General features: G+C 39.4%; 1 protein-coding gene across 4 annotated transcripts; it reads left to right on the top strand.

Annotated features, from left to right (window-relative positions):
* Window positions 1-123: 123 nt before the first annotated feature.
* mtf1 (metal-regulatory transcription factor 1) lies at window positions 124-15,853 on the top strand. 4 transcript variants are annotated; one of them, XM_034874825.1, is made up of 11 exons: window positions 124-212; window positions 2,558-3,098; window positions 5,949-6,187; window positions 8,539-8,670; window positions 8,950-9,023; window positions 12,366-12,499; window positions 12,951-13,028; window positions 13,227-13,320; window positions 13,402-14,063; window positions 14,478-14,547; window positions 15,202-15,853. In XM_034874825.1, exons 2-11 carry the CDS (start codon window positions 2,622-2,624, stop codon window positions 15,678-15,680), a joined length of 2,439 nt encoding a protein of 812 aa, XP_034730716.1. In that variant the 5' UTR covers window positions 124-212; window positions 2,558-2,621; the 3' UTR covers window positions 15,681-15,853. The 4 variants fall into 4 exon arrangements, with proteins under 4 accessions (XP_034730716.1, XP_034730719.1, XP_034730718.1 ...); XM_034874827.1 differs by lacking the exon at window positions 124-212 and adding an exon at window positions 733-985; XM_034874826.1 differs by lacking the exon at window positions 124-212 and adding an exon at window positions 1,571-1,687.
* Window positions 15,854-20,670: the final 4,817 nt, after the last annotated feature.

Genomic DNA, 20,670 nt, shown 5'->3' with positions numbered 1-20,670 from the left:
CTTTCCTTGCATTCAGCTTTTAGAATCCAATTTTTTACACAAAAAATGAAAGTCACATCAGAAGAATAACATTTTGTTTTAATTTAGTATTAAAAATTGTGTTTCCCATAATTCATCACGAATGGCTGAGAGTGACGTTGGTATCCTAGGGAGGGGATAGGAAGAAAGTGCTAAACATCCAAAGCCTAGGGATAAGGCTTAAATTTTAACAGGTAAATATATTTTAATGTAATTTCTTTGTAGTTGATGGACATAGGGGTTAGCGCACTACTGGGTGTTAGTCAGTGTATCGCTTGGTAACATAAAACGTGTTATCCTTGCATGGAAGATAGGTAATGTCAACTGTCGAGAGTGGACTGGCAAACGTTAATAAGCTAACGTTAGCTCCCTAGTTGTGAGCTAAATTGTTGCTAGCTAGCTAGCAAAGCTATGCATGTGCAGAGAAATAAGTGATAACGTTAGTTGATTTGGCCGTTCATTTAGCTATTTGGCACTCGAAAGCAAAATACAAAAAATGGTTACCGTTATGTTGACTCTGCAGTCAAGGGTCATAACGTTCAGTGTTGGTTATAACGATAAACGTATTATTTAATATACAGGAACTACGGTTTGCCAATAGATTTCCTAGGATGGCATAGGCATAAACCGCCCGACTCTCCCTATGATTGGCTAATACTCGTTGCCTGGTCTGGCTGGGTTGGGTAAGTTTAGGCAAGAGGAGTGAGGGTAAAATAATCAGTGGCAGAGTAACTGTCTATGGGCGGGACTTGCCTTTTCCTTCCTAGGAAAAAAACAAATACTCGCCTACGGTTTGATATGATTTGTAGCAGGAAGCTAGCAACATATCTCTGATGCTAGTAACGTTAACGATGTGACCGAAATGTATTCTGTAAAATAACGTCAGGTCAGTATCAACCAGCGGAATGTTACAAAGCCTGCATGACTGTGCACGGGTAACCACCTCAGTACCGTGACATTAAGTTCGGTAAGCTTTATTATATTATGTGTCAAACAGGGTAAACATGGCAGTTTCTGAACGACGCTGAAGTTGGCTTCCGAATTGCCAGTTAAGGGAAAACGTAAGGGAAAGTATGCTGAAGTTAGCTTCTTTTGACAGCGTCTAATTTGGCAGTAAATGTTAAGGGAAACATACCTTATATTGCTAAGCGACTGGTCCTCCGTCATTTGCACCTATTACTGTTGTGAAACATAGATGTTGAAACATTGTGGGTACTGCTAACGTAAAAGCATTAAAACTGCCTGAAACCCACTTTGAGAAATGTGAAAGCGTCAATTTGAGAAAATGCATTAAACATGTGCAATAGAGGGATATATGTAGGCCTACTTTTGTTTAACTGAACCTGCTTCTACAAATGCTAAAGTTAGACAGCTTTAATGCTTTAGCTACCTAAAATGTAGCTAGCTAAGTAAGATGTGCAAAAAATACGGAGCATCAGTTGCTCAGTAGTCTCGCACTGCCAGACCTATCTTCACTGCGCTGCGGAGTCGCTCAACAATGTAAGTAATGTTTTCATTACCATAAACTGCGGAATCAAGTGTCGCCTTAAAGTGCCGAATCAGAAGCTAAATTCACAGTCATAGTCTCTGCGTGTTCATCAGGCCACTCTTGTGTTTGTAAACGTTTGCTAGCCGTGTCGAGTACGGAAAAGTTAACTGGCATTGTCCTGTGAGTGTGACATCTTTCATACGTTACTCATAACTTTTTTTTATAAAAGGTAGCCTGATGAATGTTGGATATAATCGGTTATGTCAGTAGCCGCTATGCCGTGAACTCGGAAAGTTCTAGATCTCGGTGTGGTCTAACGGGGCTAATGTGTCCTATTGACCGCTGGTTTACTCGGACGCAATCCGTTTTTTTAGTGCTGACAATAATTAACCTTCTTTTGATTTACCCACGGACGTATTTACATAGATGTTTGGTATAATCACAGCCCCAAGTTATATAGCACACATTTGCGAGGCTGTGTCTAGCCAGTTGTTGGTTATAGTTCTTTTCTGTCAGAACAGGCCTTCAATATGCATTGCTCTTTATTAGCTGTTATGATCAAATTAAACAGGTTCTTTAATTTCATGCTGAGCTCTTTTAACAAGGCAATGTGGCTCTCTATTTTGAATTGATAGCCACTCATCTCGTCCACTGCTACCTTAGATCAGGGACAAGAGATCAATCCTTTGAGATCATTTGGGACAGAATTGCTAACCTACTGTCCATGAGGAAGCAGCATTAGAGTTATATATATATATTTTTTTACATCATATATCTGGAAAAAAACTCCCAGAAAACATGAGGTCTGCTCCAACTCTGTTCTTTAAAAAAAAAAAAATTAAATCAAACTTTTTTCATTATCTTGTATTTGTTTTATTCAATTTTAGCATATTTCCATCTTCTCTTTTATTTTACTCCTTTTAAACTCTGTTGTGTCTTTAAATAACACATTGTGTCTCTTATATCTTGTCTTATTGGCGTTTTTTTGCCACATGTAAAGTTCTTTGAATTGCCACAAAATACTAATAATTCTGCAAATTTATATTGCAGGCTGTAACATTACCAGTGTGAGTGTGCAGTCCTCCTTGCCAAGGAAGGAGAGGCACCAGGGACCATGAGTGAGAATGGCCCTCATACGTCGGCGTCAATGTACTTTGAGGTGGAGGTGGATCACCTGGAGCGGGACGATGACGACGAAGAAGAAGAAGATGACAAGATCCACTTTGACAAAGATGATGACTTGATCGCCGAGCCTTCAACGTCGTCTGGTCGGGTGTACGACCGCACCACAGTACTCATTGAGCGAGACCCTATCCGGCTAGATGAGGAGGGGGAAGAGGAGGGTCACTGTGGAGGGGACGAAGATGGTGTCGCCTTCCTAACTGAAGGGGAAGGTGATGGAGATGAGGAGGATGTCTCGCTGGCTTTTATGAACGACCCTGACGGCATGTCACAGGGTTATGTCCACCACACCATTTCTCCAGACCAGATCCAGTTCACAATTAATCCTGGCTCCACCCGCATGCCACGCAACATAGAGGGGGCCACCCTCACCCTGCACTCTGAGTGCCCAGAGACCAAGCTGAGAGAGGTAAGCCTAATAAGGGTATCACCTCCAAATGTAAAGGATTTACAGTACCTACATACTGATAAAATGTGTATGTGCTCAAAAACATGTGGAATGTTTCCTCCAAAACTATTAAAATGAAGACTCTGAGGTTAGTATTACAATCTGGTTCCTGGTAAGGGGTTTAAAATAAATTTAACCCATTACAATTTGTAATGCATTACATTGTATACTGTAAGACTATATTTTAATAAAAACACTTCTGCAGCTTGATGTGAATAGTAGCATAGTTAGATGGTTGGAGTGCTAAAGGGAATGCAGTGTGTTTCCCTAATGTTAATACAGAGGCCCCACAAGGGAGAACTTTCTCTCCAGTGCTGTTTTTAATCTTGACTTTTTCTAATCACATAGCCATTGTTGGTTTGATCAATGAAGATGAGACAAGGTGTTGTGGATGGAATGGACTGATCACTCTGTTTGTTAAAAACTAAAAAAAAAAGTGTTTTAGACCCCACTGCCAACTGTCATTGAAGTTGTGGATGAAAAGCCTACACATTTCTGTAGAAAGTGTAGAAGCATACTGGTTCTCTTTTATTTTAAATTTGTGGTAAATTTGATTTGTGATACTACTTTTTCTTGTCTGTAAATGAGAAGAAACTGCACTGATGGTCAAAATTTCCTGCTCCAACGAAATGGTGCAACACTGTTCTGATGGTTCTGAGTCACAAGAAAATGACTACTTTTGAGGAGTTATCACATCCCCATTTTAGTAAAAAATTATGTGTTGACATGAGGTTGAGGGTACAGGGTACTTTCTTTGTGTAGTTGCGTGCCTGTAAGGCTTTTTTATCCAGCAGAATAATATTACTAAACAAACAAAATATGATACTGTGTATGTGGAAGTTGGCCTGTGTCTGTCTGTGTTACTGCTGTACAACGAGCATGGTGTTTGTTTGATCTTTATGTGATGTTCGATGTCTTGATCACCTTCATTGTCCCTGTATTGTTGTTTGGTTTTCATCTATATTGTTGTCATTGTCATGATATCATGGCTTGATTTGCTATGACATTGTTTTGATGATTGCCCAAGGCACAAAATGAATTTTCAAGAGGACAATTCATTCATTCATGGGACTTAGTTATCTCTAAACTGAACTGCACATGCCAGAAAATGCAAGAAACCTTTAACAAAATCACATCATGTGTAGTAAATTGAAGCACTAACATCTTGCTGATATAAATATGAGCACACTGTGATGTGCTAATGATGTAGTGTGCATTCAATTCAGTGAGTATTCAGTGTCATTTTAGCCAGCGTTTAAAAAGCATGACAAGAGTAGAGCTGACCCAAGAGTAGGTATTTCGTGTGAACAACAAATCGAAGACTCCAGCCTCTTGTTCAACAGATGTCAAGAAAAAAAAACTAATGACAAGCAACGTCAAGCGCTTAGTGATATTGCTGTAAATACACTCGCACAACCAATACATTTTGTAATTAAGTTTTTTTTTCTCCACTATTTATGTGGGAGACCAAAGCAAACAATGCTCTTTCACAATGCTCAAACTGTTGGTGGAGAAGAGTCACGATGGAGTGGGAGATGAATACAGTACTGAGCTACAAGCTTTAGCAGGCCTCCTACAGTGGCTTTGCATGGATGTTTGATAAACAAATGATCACTCCCACATCCTTAAAATGAATAGCCGTAAACTAACTATCACTCAGATTGTTTGTCTGACTGACAGGAAGTTTAACCAACTTTATATCACTTTCACTGTATGTAGTGTACAACAACTAAGCAGGTTTTGTCCCTTTCATGGTAGGATTAGGTGTGTTTGAGGATGTGTCCTGAAGTGAAGCATTGAGACTGTAAGGATGAGCAACAAAGGGGTTTCCCTCATGTATTCACAATCACTTGTGCCATAAGAAATGTTAAACATCAGAAACTTGAGGTTTTGCTTAAATAATAACATGCATTAGCACTTAACTGCTATGTGTAATATCATTCACAGTCAGGCAGTTTTTAATAAATAGTTTAAAAGTTAGTTTGAATTTGACATTAGCCCCTTCATAAAAATGTCATTTCATTTGGCTTGCTTTCTTGGAAATTGTGCTGCAATTTTGGCTGAAACTCAACTGATCCCAGAGGTCTTAATCAAAATTAAGGCATCGTAAACATGCATTAGAAGTCTTTATATTACTTTGTGTAAAAATGACATTACAGTAAAATGTTTTCTCTCAATTTTCCCACTTTGCTGGCTACTCAGCAGTTGACTACCAGGTATTTTACGGCCATGTTAATGGGAAAAGATTTAAAAACATCTCTAAGAGGGTTATGACAGTGAGTTACAGGAATGATGTTTGCTGAGAAAGGGGATCCTCTCGTCGTGGTGGCCCACCACACGCTTCCTCCTCCTGACTTTGTGTTCTACACAGGATAACATTTTTGGAAAAAGAGAATGAACTGCTTTTATTCACATTGCCCCAGGAATGTTGTGTGAGAAGAGACTGCCACACTGCAGCTGAGATTGGCATTGTAAAACAGATTTGAATGGGATGTATTGCATGAGAGGTTTTTCCTCATCGCTGTTCTTTGTGCTCACCCGCTTCATGTGCTGACGGGTAGCTGAGTCGTTGAGTACAGGTCCCGTCTGAAAGGCTATACCAGACTGTCACTCCATCATATGGCCAGGGTGGTTATTCCTGAGATGAATTAGCAAATAACTTTTCACTGGCTTTTTGAAAATCCAGTTGAATACTATTTAATTGATTTAAGAGAGTTAATGTTATATTTGTCCTCAGGTTCGGGACAATTTTGTACAATAGAATTGAATTTAAACTGATGTCCCCCTCCTCTTCATTTCTCATTTTATCAGGTGAAGCGCTACCAGTGCATGTTCGAAGGCTGCACCAGGACGTACAGCACGGCAGGAAACCTGCGAACACACCAAAAGACGCACAGAGGCGAATACACATTTGTGTGTAATCAACAGGGCTGTGGAAAGGCCTTCCTCACCTCCTACAGCCTTAAGATCCATGTCCGTGTTCACACCAAGGAGAAGCCGTTTGAGTGTGACGTGCAAGGCTGTGAGAAGGCCTTCAACACATTATACAGGTAATCCTTTACAGATTATATAATTACTTCAAACAGCTTTGTTGTGTTTTATTTCTCCTTATGGGTGATCATTGTCACCGCTGTAGGTTTTGTTAGCAATATCTAGAAACTGTAGTATAAGTAGGGCTGGGTACTGCTTTGATAAAATATGATAGCAGTACCAACTACAGTACCTTTTTTAAGGGATACCAATAAGAGTAGTTAATTTAAAGGGATACTTCACCGGTTAGCATTAAGCTTTGTATCAGTAGAAACCCTGTGGTATTTTCAAATGGACGTGCTTCCCTCACTCATGTCCCCCTGAGACTAGATTTCTCTGTATTGTGGGTCTGGAAAAAAATTCTCTGATGATGCAAAAATTGTCATTTAGCATCATCGGAATAATTTTTGCTGTGGACTACAAGCTAGCTAGTTCCACATGTTTTCAACCTGCCCATAGGGGGTTGAACTCCTTACTCGAAGCGAGTCAAGTGTCAGCCATCTTGGAGCTAAGCTACAGCTCTCTCCAGCAACTCAGCCAGGAGGGTTGCCCGATGCCGCTAGCCGGGTAAGGGGACATCGATGGCCATGCGGAAACGCCAAACAAGGGCAGGAGTTCCAGCTAGGTGGGAAGTTAACGTTAGACTTCAACAAAACTCCCAACGCAAGTTCAGAGACTGCTGTGTTTCTTTTTTTGTGGAAACATTGCTGAACAACAGTGAACCAGACTCCACTCTGTCGGGTAAGACTCATGGAGGTGGGCTTTTATGCAACTACTGTTAACCACTGGTGGCGTTTGTAACTGTTAAATGCCGACCGTTGTACATTCTATGCAAATTTCGTTTATCGTTTTTATATAATGTTTGGATATATTTTAAATGTGTAACACCACTTGAGCCACAATGAAACTTTGTTTTGTGTAAATGTTGGAAATGACAATAAAACACACTTGAGTTGAGCTGAATGCCTCACTGTCTGTCTATATATCTTGGGAGTGGACTTGTAGAGCAGGAAAGCAAGTGCCTTCTGGGATTTTTCTTGCTTTTCTCGGCCTCTAAGGCACCAATTTCTACAAAAATTCACATTTCTACTACATAAGTGACTCAATTTAAAGATATACATTCATCTTTTCAACAGTGAAATATCCCTTTAAATAATCCTTAAAGATTTTATGCATTCGTCAGACATCACATGTGTGTAGTATAGCCATACGTTTGAATGTTTTGGTGGCACACTCAACTTCACCCCACCACAGACTGTATGGGTTGCAGTTGCTGTGGTAGTTGGCCAATCAAACATGGCATGAAATCGAAGAATGCTTGCGGTGATTGGAAAAACGAAAACGGATAAGTAGTCATTGTTTTATGGGTACAAAAAAAGATGAAATGCTGGTATTGTATGACTGAATAATTCACTACTACTTGGTACTAGGTTAGAACTCAGAATTCTAAGAATAAAGTCAGAACTCACATAGATTTTACACCAGTGGCCCTAACCTTCTTCCGTAATTTTGATACCCAGTCTTAAGTATAACTAATTAAGATTGGATTGTGTCATGATACAAAGGCAATCATGAGGCAGGTCCTACCATAAAGTAGATGGTTTAACTGGTGTTGTCAAATACTGACCTGTCTAAGTTTTTCAAATAATACAATGTGAGATGGACACAATAAGTAATTTATGTAAGTTTTTACTTTGCATTTATCTGCCCCTTTTCTAAAAGGGGATGAGTTTAGTCGTTGGTCATCTTATTTATAAATGAGGTAAATCTGCTGTCTGAAATGTCCAAGATTGATACTGCAGATTATCTATTCTTTGAGAGCACTAGGCCCAATTACAGTTTAAGTCAACTTGCCAGGCATGATCTTTGTTTGTAGCATTTTCACTGTTCAGATGTTGCTGTATTTTGCTGTGATCTCAAGCAGTTCACACACAAGCCTACTGGGCTGTATTGGTTCAGTTGCTCTGATAACATGTCCGGGGCTTGGTGGAGCTGTGCCACTGCCATCAATTCCCTGTCAGAGGCTTGTACTCAAGGCAGCCAACCAATGCCACAGATGGGTGGATTCTCTTTTTAATAACATTACTTTCCCCTCCCCATCCTCTGTACCACCCAGATTCTCCCTTACGACCGCCATTGAGAAAGCGTGTACTTGGTTCATTTTCCCTGTTTGATTAGATTATGTTGTCATCTGAATGTGGACTCACTTAACTGTCTTTTTATATGCGTTTGCATTTATATATGCGTTTACATTCATAAAATAAGTGCACACAAATGAACACATGACCGTTCAATGCCACTGTGGTTAGTTTGTTTCTCTCTGCATGTCTTCCATTGTGGTGTAATGAATCACACTTGATTGTCTCTGCAGACTAAAAGCACACCAGAGACTTCACACAGGCAAGACATTCAACTGTGAATCAGAGGGATGCACAAAGTACTTTACCACACTTAGCGACCTGAGGAAGCACATTCGCACACACACTGGGGAGAAGCCATTTCGGTGAGCATTTCCATTATCACACGAAGATCTGTGATACTAATAGATACTTACAGACATCTCTTTTAGTCTGTTTTAGTGTTTGCTTTTCTACACTAATCAAATGTTTAGTTTTTTTTCATATTCAAAATTTGTACCCATAGTGTCTTTCACACTGTTTTGGGAGCTGCATTTTGGTTAAGCAGAGGCCCAAAATATTCAGCACATAAGTTTCCCATTGTATCACTGTTTTTGCATCGGGTTCTAAGCATGACATGTTTTTTTTTCTGTCTTTGCCTTCAGGTGTGACCACGATGGCTGTGGCAAAGCCTTTGCTGCAAGTCATCACCTAAAAACACATGTACGGACACACACAGGTACATATAACTGGTTTGTTTTATTTAACCTCGACTTTTCTAAGGAAGCTCCAAGGAAGGACATGTTTTCAGCTATACCTGATTTGCATTTACATTGTTACCACTGCCTCCCGCACATAGTTAATCTGAATATCCCAAACAAATGGGTTTCTACTTGCAGCCAAAACATTTTATGTGGTTTTGTTTTTAACGGTCTTAATTTCAGAAGTGAACTTAAAAAAAGACTGTGGGCATATGTACTTGTATTGATTGGACAAATAACTTTCCTAATTGTTGTTGGCTGTGCTCCTGGACCCGATGGCTGGGAAGCTATGTTAAAAATAAATGTTTTTTACATACACTATACACTATATTTAATGTTCAAACTGATTTGACTTTATTGTATTTTTGCAAATATTCACTGATTTTGAAATTGATGCCTGCGACACATGCAGTGTTCCACTGTGTTGTTTTAACAACACTCAGTAATCATTTGGAAACTGAGGACTGAGGACTTTACATAATAATGTTGGTTTTTAATGGAGTCCCACCTGAGGGGTCAATGGTCACAGGCATTCAGTGTTGGTTTTCGACGTTCCAGATTCTTCATTTGATGATATTACGGACTGTAGATAATGAAATCCCTAAATTCCTTGCAATTGTACTATTTGCTCACACAGTTGTTAACAAATTGGTGAACCTTGCACCATTCTTGCTTCTGAACAACTGGGCCTTTTGGATGCTCCTTTTATACCCAATCATGATCAATTAACCTGTTCAACTGTGGAATGTTTCAAACAGGTGTTTTTTTTAAACATTTCTCAACCTTTCCAGTCTTTAGTTGCCCTTGACCCAGCCTATTTGGAATGTGTTGCAGGCATCAAATTCAAAATGAGTGAATATTTGCAACAAAACTAAGTTTATTGGTTTGAAAATTACATAGGTTATCTTTTTAGTGTATTCAATTGAATATGGGTTGGAAAGGATTTTCAAATCATGTGCAATCAATGTTTTTGGCATGTATTTTATATCTAGTTAGTTGTTAGTGCAGAAGCCACCTTAAAAAATTATGTTTGCTTGAAAATAAGATTATGCATCTCAAGAGGTTTATTCTCACATAAAAATAAAATAAAAATACAGCAGCGATTTGCAGGTTCAAACCTTTTTCTCAATAGCAACTTCAAAGTAATTTCACAAGTGTTCCAACGTTATTACAAAACATATCCTGCAAGCTTTGTAACGATTGGACAAACAGTGCACTTAAAATCCCTACAACTGATTTGTCAAAAACATTTTTTAATTCAGTGTAATATGTATCTCAGGCCAGCTCACGAAAATTTGAGAAAAGCAGATGAGCAACACAAAAATAATTGTTAATAATATAAAACATGCAAGCTGCGATTCCAAGCTCAAACCTTAATTTGCATCATTCCACGTCCAGTTATTTAAAGCGACCCTTAGTGGTCAATTTGAATGAGCCTTGCAGTGTATGTGTGAGATTATTATGTAGACATTTCCTGGAATTTTTGTGTTGATTGGACAAACATTTAGTCATTAATAACCTGATTTGCGCTGTATCACCTTCAGTTTGTTTGCATTTATAGCGCCCCCTGGTGTTTTATTTAAATGAAACTTTAAGGGCGTGGTTCAGGTAATTATGAGGACACATCCGAGAGATTTGTGATGATTGGACCATGAATATGTGATTTATAGTAAAATGTGTGTAATGCCACTCACCTATCTTGCGCTTGTAACGCCCCCCTAGTGGCGTTATGTATATAAAACTGTTTAAATGTTTATATTTGTTGCACTTATCTTATTCAAAATGGCGGAAAGATTTAGGCCGACCTTAATGATCCTTGAGGCTTTTTTTTAAAGAGCACATTAAGCTGCACCTTTTGTGAGAAATTTCGAGTCAGTCTGACTTACGATGTGGGGGGCGTGGCCTTTCAAAGTTTACATTTTGAAGCCTTAATTACAACGCAACCATTTGGCCAATTGGGTTCATTTTTCTTTAGAAGCGCATGCTAGGCCTGCACGATATTGGAAAATCTTACATTTTGATATTTTTTTTCCCCTGCGATATATATTGCGATATGAAAAGAGAAAAGGGAAATTTTAAAAGATGACATAAATAGCTCTATTTGGAAATAATGAATCATTCTCAACTACTGCTGTGATTTTGTAGGGGAGTGCATCTACATAAAAGAAAAAAATGAAAAAGGATCTTTTCTATTGTGAACCATTCTTTGTTGAACTTTAATTCTTTACAAACACCAAAGCAAGTAAGCGTTGTGACTAACGTAACTCTTAGGGAAGTGATTTTGGAGGGAAATTAGGTAGAAATACGCTGGTTGACTAGCATGACAGCATTATATTCATATAATACTATCAATCCAGGTTAACGTGTATGACAGTGACTGCATGTTGCTTCCTCTAAATTTCAGGTTGTGGTCAACTAGCGAGGGCCAGCTCGTTAGTTTGTCGGATGGTAATAATCTTGTAAAAGAAGAACGGTGGAAGTTTACTTTTCTATCAAGCAGCAAAAAGGTTTTAGCGTCAACATTGCAAAGTCCTGCAGTGTGAATATTGCGATTGCGCACATTGCATTGTTTATGCTAAAACAGAATATCATTCAGCCCTAGCACATGCACACCATTTCCAGTTATTCCCCCAAGTTTCATGTTTCTAGCTCGTTCCAGCTCACGGGGTACCACAACTTTTTGCCTCCTTACATGATGGGAGACGTAGTAGCTTTATGATAAGATAGTGCTGCTCACCCTGCCAAGGCCATAGAGAAAGTAAACAGACAACACTTGTTGTCTTTGCTGAGATTTGGGCACCCGCAGTATCTTTATTTACTTTAAAGGTTTAGCTAAGTGTAACACCTCCAGCATGAGTTGACAACAGCATGAAGGACAACACATACAAAGTTGTGCCTTTTAAGGGGAGGTTGGTAAGGTTAGTTAACATTATCCGTTCACTTTAGCTAGGCTAGGATGTCGATCGTTGATCAAGAGGCTTCTTCGCGGTTGTGTCTTCAAGTATATTATTCAGTGGTGCGCGGTGGTTTATGGGATGAGAAGCTTCTTTGCTTGGAAATGAAAATATGTACACAGTGTTCTAATTTTTGATTTTCTGTATGTTTTTCCACTCAAAATGATGTGTTGCATGCTTATGAGTCATGTCGTAGCTGGTTAGCCTAAGGCATGGTCTAAAACTCTTTTACATACAGATTTTTCCAGACATCAATGGGAGAAAATAATGGGAAATTCACTTTCGGATCCCAAGGTCTCTTGGAGGTGGAGCTAATAGAGCTCTTACCTGTCCTTATGCTTCCCACTCTCTGTCCTCATTCTGTAGGGGAGAAGCCATTCAACTGTCCCAGTGATGGCTGTGAGAAGACGTTTAGCAGCCAGTACAGTCTGAAGAGTCACATCCGGGGCCACGACAAAGGACATCCCTTCACCGTCACCCTCACCCATCCGCTCTCTGAAGTGAGTCACAGTACAGTAACTTTGTCTCTCGATGCTGGTACATGTTGTCCCCGCACAGCCTGGGAGCAACATGACACTGTGGTAGTGATGATATTAATTTAATTAAAAACAAAATCTACATATCTGCATGATATGGATGTTTGCATATGTCTACAACATACACTGCATTAACCACCATACATCGAAACCTTGTTATGAAAACTATTTAGCTTTAGATTAAACTACTTTTATAAAAACAACTTTGCTTGTCCTCTTCGCAGGAAAAATACTTTTTTATGCCATTGTCATTTCTTGCCAGTTTACCTTTTGTGGTTAATGGTTCCTTTCAAGTAAAATTATTTTGACATTAACATACAATAGGGGTTGTACTCTTTTCCTATATTGTTTCCTTACAATGATGTGCTTGATCCATAGCAAGTTTAATTAGGTCCAATTCCACTCTTAATTACAGGACGCAAATCACTCGCTGTGCCTCAGTGACTTGAGTCTCATCTCTACAGACTCAGAGCTACGAGAGAACATCCATAATGTAAGTCTGGCCTTTGCTTCAGCTTTGTCAAACAGACAGTGGATTGAAAATGTTGAGCAGTTGTCAAGCTAGTTACAATGCAAATTACTAGGCAGCTACTTGACAACTAAGTTTATCCTTTGCTGTCAAGAAATTAGAGGCAAAACAAGAGTTTCTGGCTGTTGTGATAATCAGTAAAGTAATTTAATTGTTTTACAGGCTCACAATTTGGACATCAGCAATGTGAAAATCTTTGAGTTCATGTTCCAGAGTCCTGAAAATAGTGTCAGCCAAGATGATGCCAATCCCAACGGTCAGTGCTTTTTGACACCCAACAGCTTGAATTGTATCAAATGTTTTTTGTTCACTGATGGGAGTTTTTTCCCTTCCTCAGAAAGCCTTGCGGAATCCTTCAGCCTGGAGACGTCTACCCGGTCGGTAATGCCTGATGGATCGTCTCTCATCTCTTTCTCTCTCCATCCTACTTCCTCACCTCCCTGTCCCCACAAAACTGCAGTCATGGAGGCTCCTTCCCAGCTCAGTCAGAGCTCTTCCTCTCAGGCCTCCACCCCTGCCCCTGTACTTGCCACTGTCAGCTCCACGCAGCCGCCGCATTTCATGCAACTAACCGGGCCTCAGCAGATCTCTGACGTGCCTGCCCAGGCTTCTGTCCAAGCGCCAAACAATGTCACCACCCAGCACTTTGTGGCACTGCCACCCACATTCCTGTCATCGGATAGTGCCACCCAGACCACGCTTATACCACCAGCCATCTCCACTCCTCCTCCAGTGGCTCCAGCACTGACCACCCCAGCACTAGGCACCGCACCTATTTCTGTTGTTGCAGCCACCGCAACAGATGCTCTGGCAGCTGTTTCTCAACCGGTGCCTTTGGCCAACATCCCCACCCCCAACCCCGGCCATGGTTTGGCTAACACCTCTGCCCCTATTACCATAGCTCCCACCCCAAACCTGCCCGGCCTGGTCATGTCTGACCAGAACCTCCAGTGGATCCTCAGCAGTGCTGCCAACAGCCAGCAGAACCCAGAACAAACAGTGAGTAATGCATCCATACAGAAATGATGATGTGATTTGTACCAGCCCGAATTTTGTAGGAACACATTCCTACATGCATGTTGTCTTCTAATCACAAGTGTGTTCATGTGGGAGGATTAGCAAACAACATGCCACACACTTACATAATTATGCAAAAGCCTAAAGTAACAAATATGTAAAGTAAACCAGTGGGGATAGCTAAGACCATGGTCAGCACTGACTCTGTATTTACAGTAAGTATAGCAAAGGAATAGGTGTTACTTTATTAATATTACTTTTAATAAAACACAGGCACACCATAATCATCCTTTTAATACAGTGAGAAATCTGGTGCAAATCAACCTCGTAGTACTCTAGCATGTCCCCAGCTTTTTCTATCCAGTTTCAACAGTGGTGTTTAACGTTTGTTTGCAGCCACATCAAGGATCTTCAAAAGTGGAAAAGGTTTTCTTCACGACAGCCATACCAGTGGGAGGAAATGCTGGTAAGTCAATGGCTAGTAAATTACAATATATTTTTATGTTAGGAACATTGGCCAAAAGACTGTAATGAAATCATAGATTTGTGTTGACACCCACTGCAGTGCTCAGCTTTAATTGGATTCATTAAAGGAGTGGTGTCCAGTAAGCTCCACTAACATACAGTCCCAATGGTTTTATCATACAAATGCAGTTCCAAGATGCTGACATTCAACTCATTCACTGTGCTAGAACAGTTACAATGAAATAATATTTAAATAATACAAATGACAAATTATAAAATGCAATGACATAAAAAATATTCAGGATAGGAAGAGAACAAGTATTGTTGACTTACGATTAATTAACCTCTTGTTTCAGCTTTTTTATTTATCCCCATTATTCTCTTTGAAAGAGTCATAACTAAGCATCTCTGATTGGAGTTTTTGTTTAAATGCTGAGAAGGAACAAGATATAAACTGCTTTGAAAGTTGGTGGAAAAAGTTTTCCCTCAGTCCATTCTTCTGTTTGTTGACATCCACTCTTCTCTCTTCTCATTCAACAACTGATCAATGCCAACTTCTTACTGGGAAGTTTATACTTTAGTTTTGATAAGCTTTGCAGGACACTTGGAAAGCAAGTGTGTTTTTTACTCCTTTAAATTGGGTTTCTGTTTTCAGGAAGCTCAGTCCAGCAGATCGGCCTCAGTCTGCCTGTCATCATCATCAAACAGGAGGAGTCCTGCCAGTGCCAGTGTGCCTGCAGGGACGCTGCTAAAGACAAGGGTTCAAAGAGTGCCTCTTCCATTGTTTCAGCCCCAGCACAGCCGCAACCACCAGAGCCCCCTCCTCCCCCACTATCACGACCCCCAGAGCCTCCACACCATTCAGCCACCTCATCTTCTTCATGCTGCCTCCCTGAGTTGTCCTCTAAGGTGGGTGAGGTGAGGCAGGAGGCACCCTCTTCTTCCTCCTACTCAGCTCAGACAGTCTCCTCGATAGGGAGCAGCACTGCCACAAACCCTCCCTCGTCTGGTGGGTTAGCCAATATGGATGTCTCAGACTTCCTTTCCCTGCAGAGCCCTGAGACAGCTGGCAACATTGAGGCTCTGCTGCTGGTCGCTGATGACTTTAACATGGCCAGTGATGGCAATCCTTAGTAGAGATGCCTTGAGTCTGGCACCGTGTGTTGCACCAACTCATCCACAGACATCAAGTCCTCCCACGTCTCGAGTCATTCTTCACAGCAACGCCTCTTCTTTCTCCGTATATAGTGTGTGTATCGAACCCCCTGCACCTGCAGTGCATTCTGTACTGTATAGCATTGTGCAACATTATACAGTGTGTGTGTGTGTGTGTGTGTGTGTGTGTGTGTGTGTGTGTGTGTGTGTGTGTGTGTGTGTGTGTGTGTGTGTGTGTGTGTGTGTGTGTGTATATATATATATATATATATATATATATATATATATATATATACACACACACACACACACACTATGACTAATGTTTCTGTTGATTCATTGCAGTAGTTGAGTTTAAAAAAAGGATTAGTTTACTTAATGAGATTTAGCAAAGTTAATGAATGCAGGGAAAAGGCAGTAGATCCTTTGTAATCAACATAATCAAACTGTATATAATAACCCCTCAATATCCACCCTGAATTGAATGAAACAAATGAGTGTTGTCCGAGCACTGATAACTTAGTTTCATTTTCCTGATTTGAAGGTCAGACACCTGAGCAGGAAAACAAACGTGTCTGTATATGCTTGTACTGTACTAAAGGTCCTAACAAATGTTCAAAGCTGGTTTGCAACTGACCAGGAAGCACTGTATTAGAGGAATTTAAATTGTATTGCTCCTAGTAGGAATTTGAAGCAGTTGGCCACATATCCCCCCCCCGCCCTCCATATAGCTGTCATGAAATATGAAGTGATTTCCTCAGTATTTTTGTTTTCTAGGAAGACTAGTGTAGTCCAGAAAATGTGATTATTATTTTTTACTTAGTTATTTACTAATTAAGAAAAGAACCTGTGACCTGGTCTGCCTGTCTTAAGTGAAATCAATAAGTTGCCTAAAACTTAAACTAATTTAAAATTGTACATGTTAATTTATTTAAATACTTGATTCTTTCATTATACTGCTAATACTATTATCTTCAAGATAGTAGAAAAATCTATTAATTTATTCCAATCACTTGTATTTTTAAGTTGAGTTTGTTACTGACTTGCCTTTTTTTTTTTTTTTTTTTTTTTAAATGTAATATTGCTAAAAGCAAGTTTGAGAAAAGATGATTGTAGACTGCACAGTGGAAAATTTATTCTTGATCTGCTCGTTTGCAAAAATTGTCAAATGAAACCGTAAGGAACTACTGTCAACATCCCATGTGTTATAGGGTTGTGACCCTCTCAGGGATGCATCAAGTCATAACTGATCCTGGTTCCATTAATTTGTTACTCAGACAAGTTTTTCTCACCAGATGTCCCACATTTTGCTGCACTCTTCCCTGTTTATTGCACACTAACTTGTAAAGTGAGTAATATGACAGCTTTTTAGCTGAGGTGCAGCACCACTACATACTTTTTGTATACAACTGCTGTTAACGTAGCATTTAAAAGATGGTGTCCTGGCGACAGTGTAAATACAGTACATTTTAGTGTAAACATTTGAGAAACTTGTAGATTATTCTAGAATTTGTATTTTTGTAAAGACTTTTGAATTACTGAGTTTGGAGCTAATGTATAGCCTCTACCCTTGTATTTCCCCCGGTCACATTTATGCAGAGGTGTTTTTGCTGTGCTTAGTTGAATAGTTCTTCAAGCAGCTGGGCTTTTGTACAGTCCCCAAAGTAAGAAAATATATGTAACATATAGCCTCCTGCTGAGAGTACATTTTAACAGTATTGTTTCACATGGGACACAATGCAATGATGATTGAACAAAGGCATTATGCCCTGTATACTAGAGTGTAGAGCTACTTAGCCTTACAACATAGCTGTTTTATGAGCCTCCTTGCCTTGGCAGTCTCTGCTTTAGACAGACTTGCTATTAACATGCCAACACACTAATTTTCACTGAGTGTCTGGCAATCTTTCCAGCAGCAGATCACAATAAGGCAAAGGCATTGAGACAGAAAAGCGTGTGCAAAAATTATTGTTTTGCAGCTGTCTGTTTGGAAAGTCATTCATGGATAGACAACATAACTGATGCAAGTCTACATTTAAATTCCAGGTTGTGGGATCAAACCAAACTGACATGCATGTCACATAACTCATGCTTGGCTTTCTTTTTGCCAACATTTAGGAGGTGCAAAGAACGCAGTTGATAAGTTGTAAAAGGCTCAGTCACACCGTGTGCTCTAAACCATTCCACATATGCAGTATGAGATATCAGGAGAGCCCCTACTTGGTTCAATTGTATTACAGAAATGTTGATCATTTACGCACCCTTTTCTTGTCAAGGCACTCTGAAATTACTGCCAGAAATTAAGTTCATACCATCAACATATATTATACATGCATACTGTCTAAAAAAAAAAAAAAAAACTATGCAATTTTATGTGCGGCATTCACCAGTTTAAATACTGACTCTAAGACGATATGTATTCCTCCCTTTGTTAAATGATACTCTGCCAAACCCTTATATGCGGAACTCAAGAGGCAAACGTTACCTTTCCATTGCCTACAATGTAAAAGCATGTTTCTTGAACGCCAGTATATTGCATTTCACATTTGGAGTGGTGTTCCCATGAATGTGGCAGCACAGCAATCTTTTTACATTCTGTTTAAAACCAACTGGATTATTTTGAAGTAAATGATTCTGTTTTAAGAATTATTTTGGTCAAATGTAGGCAGTTTCTTTCATTTGGGCAAACTCCATTTATGTAATCATCTCAGCCTTTCACATTTTAAAGATGTGGATTATTATTTATCTTCACCAATGAGTCAAAACATTGTTTTGTTTAATCAATAGGCAGAAATGGTTTGTGATGTGCCCCAAGTTTGTCTCTGTAGTTTACCTGAAACGCTCATGTCAGCAAATTACTCAAAGACATTTGTTTGGAAGCAGCTTGATCGGTGTTTTAGATCAAGAAAAGAAGGATTGTCAATTGGGCAATATTTAGAAAGAAACCATATGCTTCCAAAGGAATGTCTTACACCCAAAGAGTGACTTAATTAAAAGATTAGTTGTTTTTTTTTAAGAATATATAATGTGAAGTTTGCTTGTTTCATATAAAGTAATACATTTCTGAATTGAGAGCAATATAATACTAATAAACCCTTATCCTTGTCACTGAAATGTTTGCTTCTTCTGCTCAATGAAGTGAAGACTTCAGTTTAAATTGGCAGTTAATCTTTAATTTGTTTAATCATAAAAGGGGGGGGTGGGGGGGGGATGGTTTGTTCCACTTGTGGTCACTTCCGCAGTGGTAAGGACACATTCTGGAGAGATTTTCTCTGTGGGAAATACAGATTAACGTTTAAAAAAAATCTGCATTAAATCACAAATGCCAAAGGACAGAAAAGTGAGCTCACCACTAGAATATCACTTAGATCTTTCAAGTCATCAGAGACTCTGTTGCACAGAGTTAGTCTCTCAGACAGGGTCCCCAGTCTGGCCTCGATGTCCTCCAGGTTCTGTGGAGGATATAACATGTTACTTACCCGTTAGTTTTGGCAGACAGCCATTAAAAGGTTAACGTGGCTGACCTGTTTGGCCCGTGAAACACCCTCATCAGGCTGCACGGTCATTGGGTCTTCTGTACAACCTGCAACTGTTTTACAAACATACTTGGAGAAATTATAGCAGTTAAGTTGAAAATATGCATGTTTTGTTACCTGTATTCAAAGCCATGACCATAGCCCTTATCTCTTCCCCGTGAACTCTGCATTTCAATGTTGTGTGCGTTTTTAAGCAGTTACTCACAGCTGATATCAATTTCCCCCAATGAACCTTTTTCACAGACATTTTTTGCATAGTAGGAAAACCACAGCTGAAATTGATAATCTTAACGATGGCTCAATTCCATTAAGTGTCCCAGGAAGCTATTTCACTGGGTCAACATGGCCCTTTTCTAAGTGGAATGCAGCCATCATTAATGGTGTTGAACACACCTGTGCTTTTCCTATTCTGACATGCATGTCTTCCGTGGAAAAAAAAAGTCTATGCAGAGAGAAGGCAGGAACGGTGGAATTGTTAAAAAAAAAAAGAAAGAAGGTAAAAAATAAACTTGTTAGTGAAGAATGCTTTTCCAGACATACATATTTCCAAAACACAGCATTTAAGGAGCGCTACCCCAGACTACAATATGTCTTCATTTATGTATCTAAACTATTTGATAGCAAACTTCAGCAGTAACAATGTGTCAGTGGTTCAGAGGTAAATAAAAGACAAGGGAAACACAAAGGAATACAACAAAGGGTTCCACTTTCACAGGCAATCATCTTATACAAGTAATATTCATTTAAGAGTTTTCAAAAAGGTTGGTAGCGATATGGATTGTTTGAAAACAATGTCACTTTTTGTAAATTTTTAACATTTTGATGGCAACTTTTTGGGATATAAAATAGGCCTAATAAAAATACTTATAGAGACAGACATAAAAACTGTTTTACCATCAAGTCCACAAAAAAGTAATAATATATGTTTTTCTTTCTTTTTGCGTAAAATGTTTTGTTCAATATCAATATATTTAAAAAAAGACATCATCACCCGTGTATTCTCCGAAGTCCGCCCCCCCCCCCCCCCCCCCCCCCCCCCCCCCCCCCCCCCCCCCCCCCCCCGCCTCCCATATCTAGAAACAACGTGTTTCATTTCAAACTTTATTGAAGAATGAGGACATACAGTAGGAAGCAACATCTGCTGTACATCTTAACAATTTGCTTTCTTTCCAAGGGGTTACTAAAGAAAAAGAAGAAGAAAAAAGAAAAACATACAAATATTTTGTAAAGCTTACAGAGGTCATATGATCTAACAGCTTTTTTTTTGTTTGTACAGATAGAAATGGAAACAATGTATTGTTTAATATTGGCAGCCAGCTCAAAAAAGCTTGGCTTCTTTTTCAAAAACTTAGATTTATGTAAATAAAATTTAGTTAAAATAAGAATTAAATGTATCGTCCGGCCTAATGCGGAAATCCGCGTCATTCTTTGGG

This window comes from Etheostoma cragini, chromosome 6 (genome assembly GCF_013103735.1).
Source record: "Etheostoma cragini isolate CJK2018 chromosome 6, CSU_Ecrag_1.0, whole genome shotgun sequence".
Lineage (NCBI taxonomy): Eukaryota > Metazoa > Chordata > Actinopteri > Perciformes > Percidae > Etheostoma > Etheostoma cragini.
This window is presented reverse-complemented; position numbering and strand designations above follow the sequence as displayed.

What these genes read in the sequence shown, in the direction of transcription:
- mtf1 (XM_034874825.1), top strand. Translation starts at nt 2,622, where the DNA reads ATGAGTGAGAATGGCCCTCATACGTCGGCGTCAATGTACTTTGAGGTG. An exon ending in CAGAGACCAAGCTGAGAGAG is followed by an intron (nt 3,099 to 5,948) that starts GTAAGCCTAATA and finishes TCATTTTATCAG; the next exon opens with GTGAAGCGCTACCAGTGCAT. An exon ending in GCCTTCAACACATTATACAG is followed by an intron (nt 6,188 to 8,538) that starts GTAATCCTTTAC and finishes TTGTCTCTGCAG; the next exon opens with ACTAAAAGCACACCAGAGAC.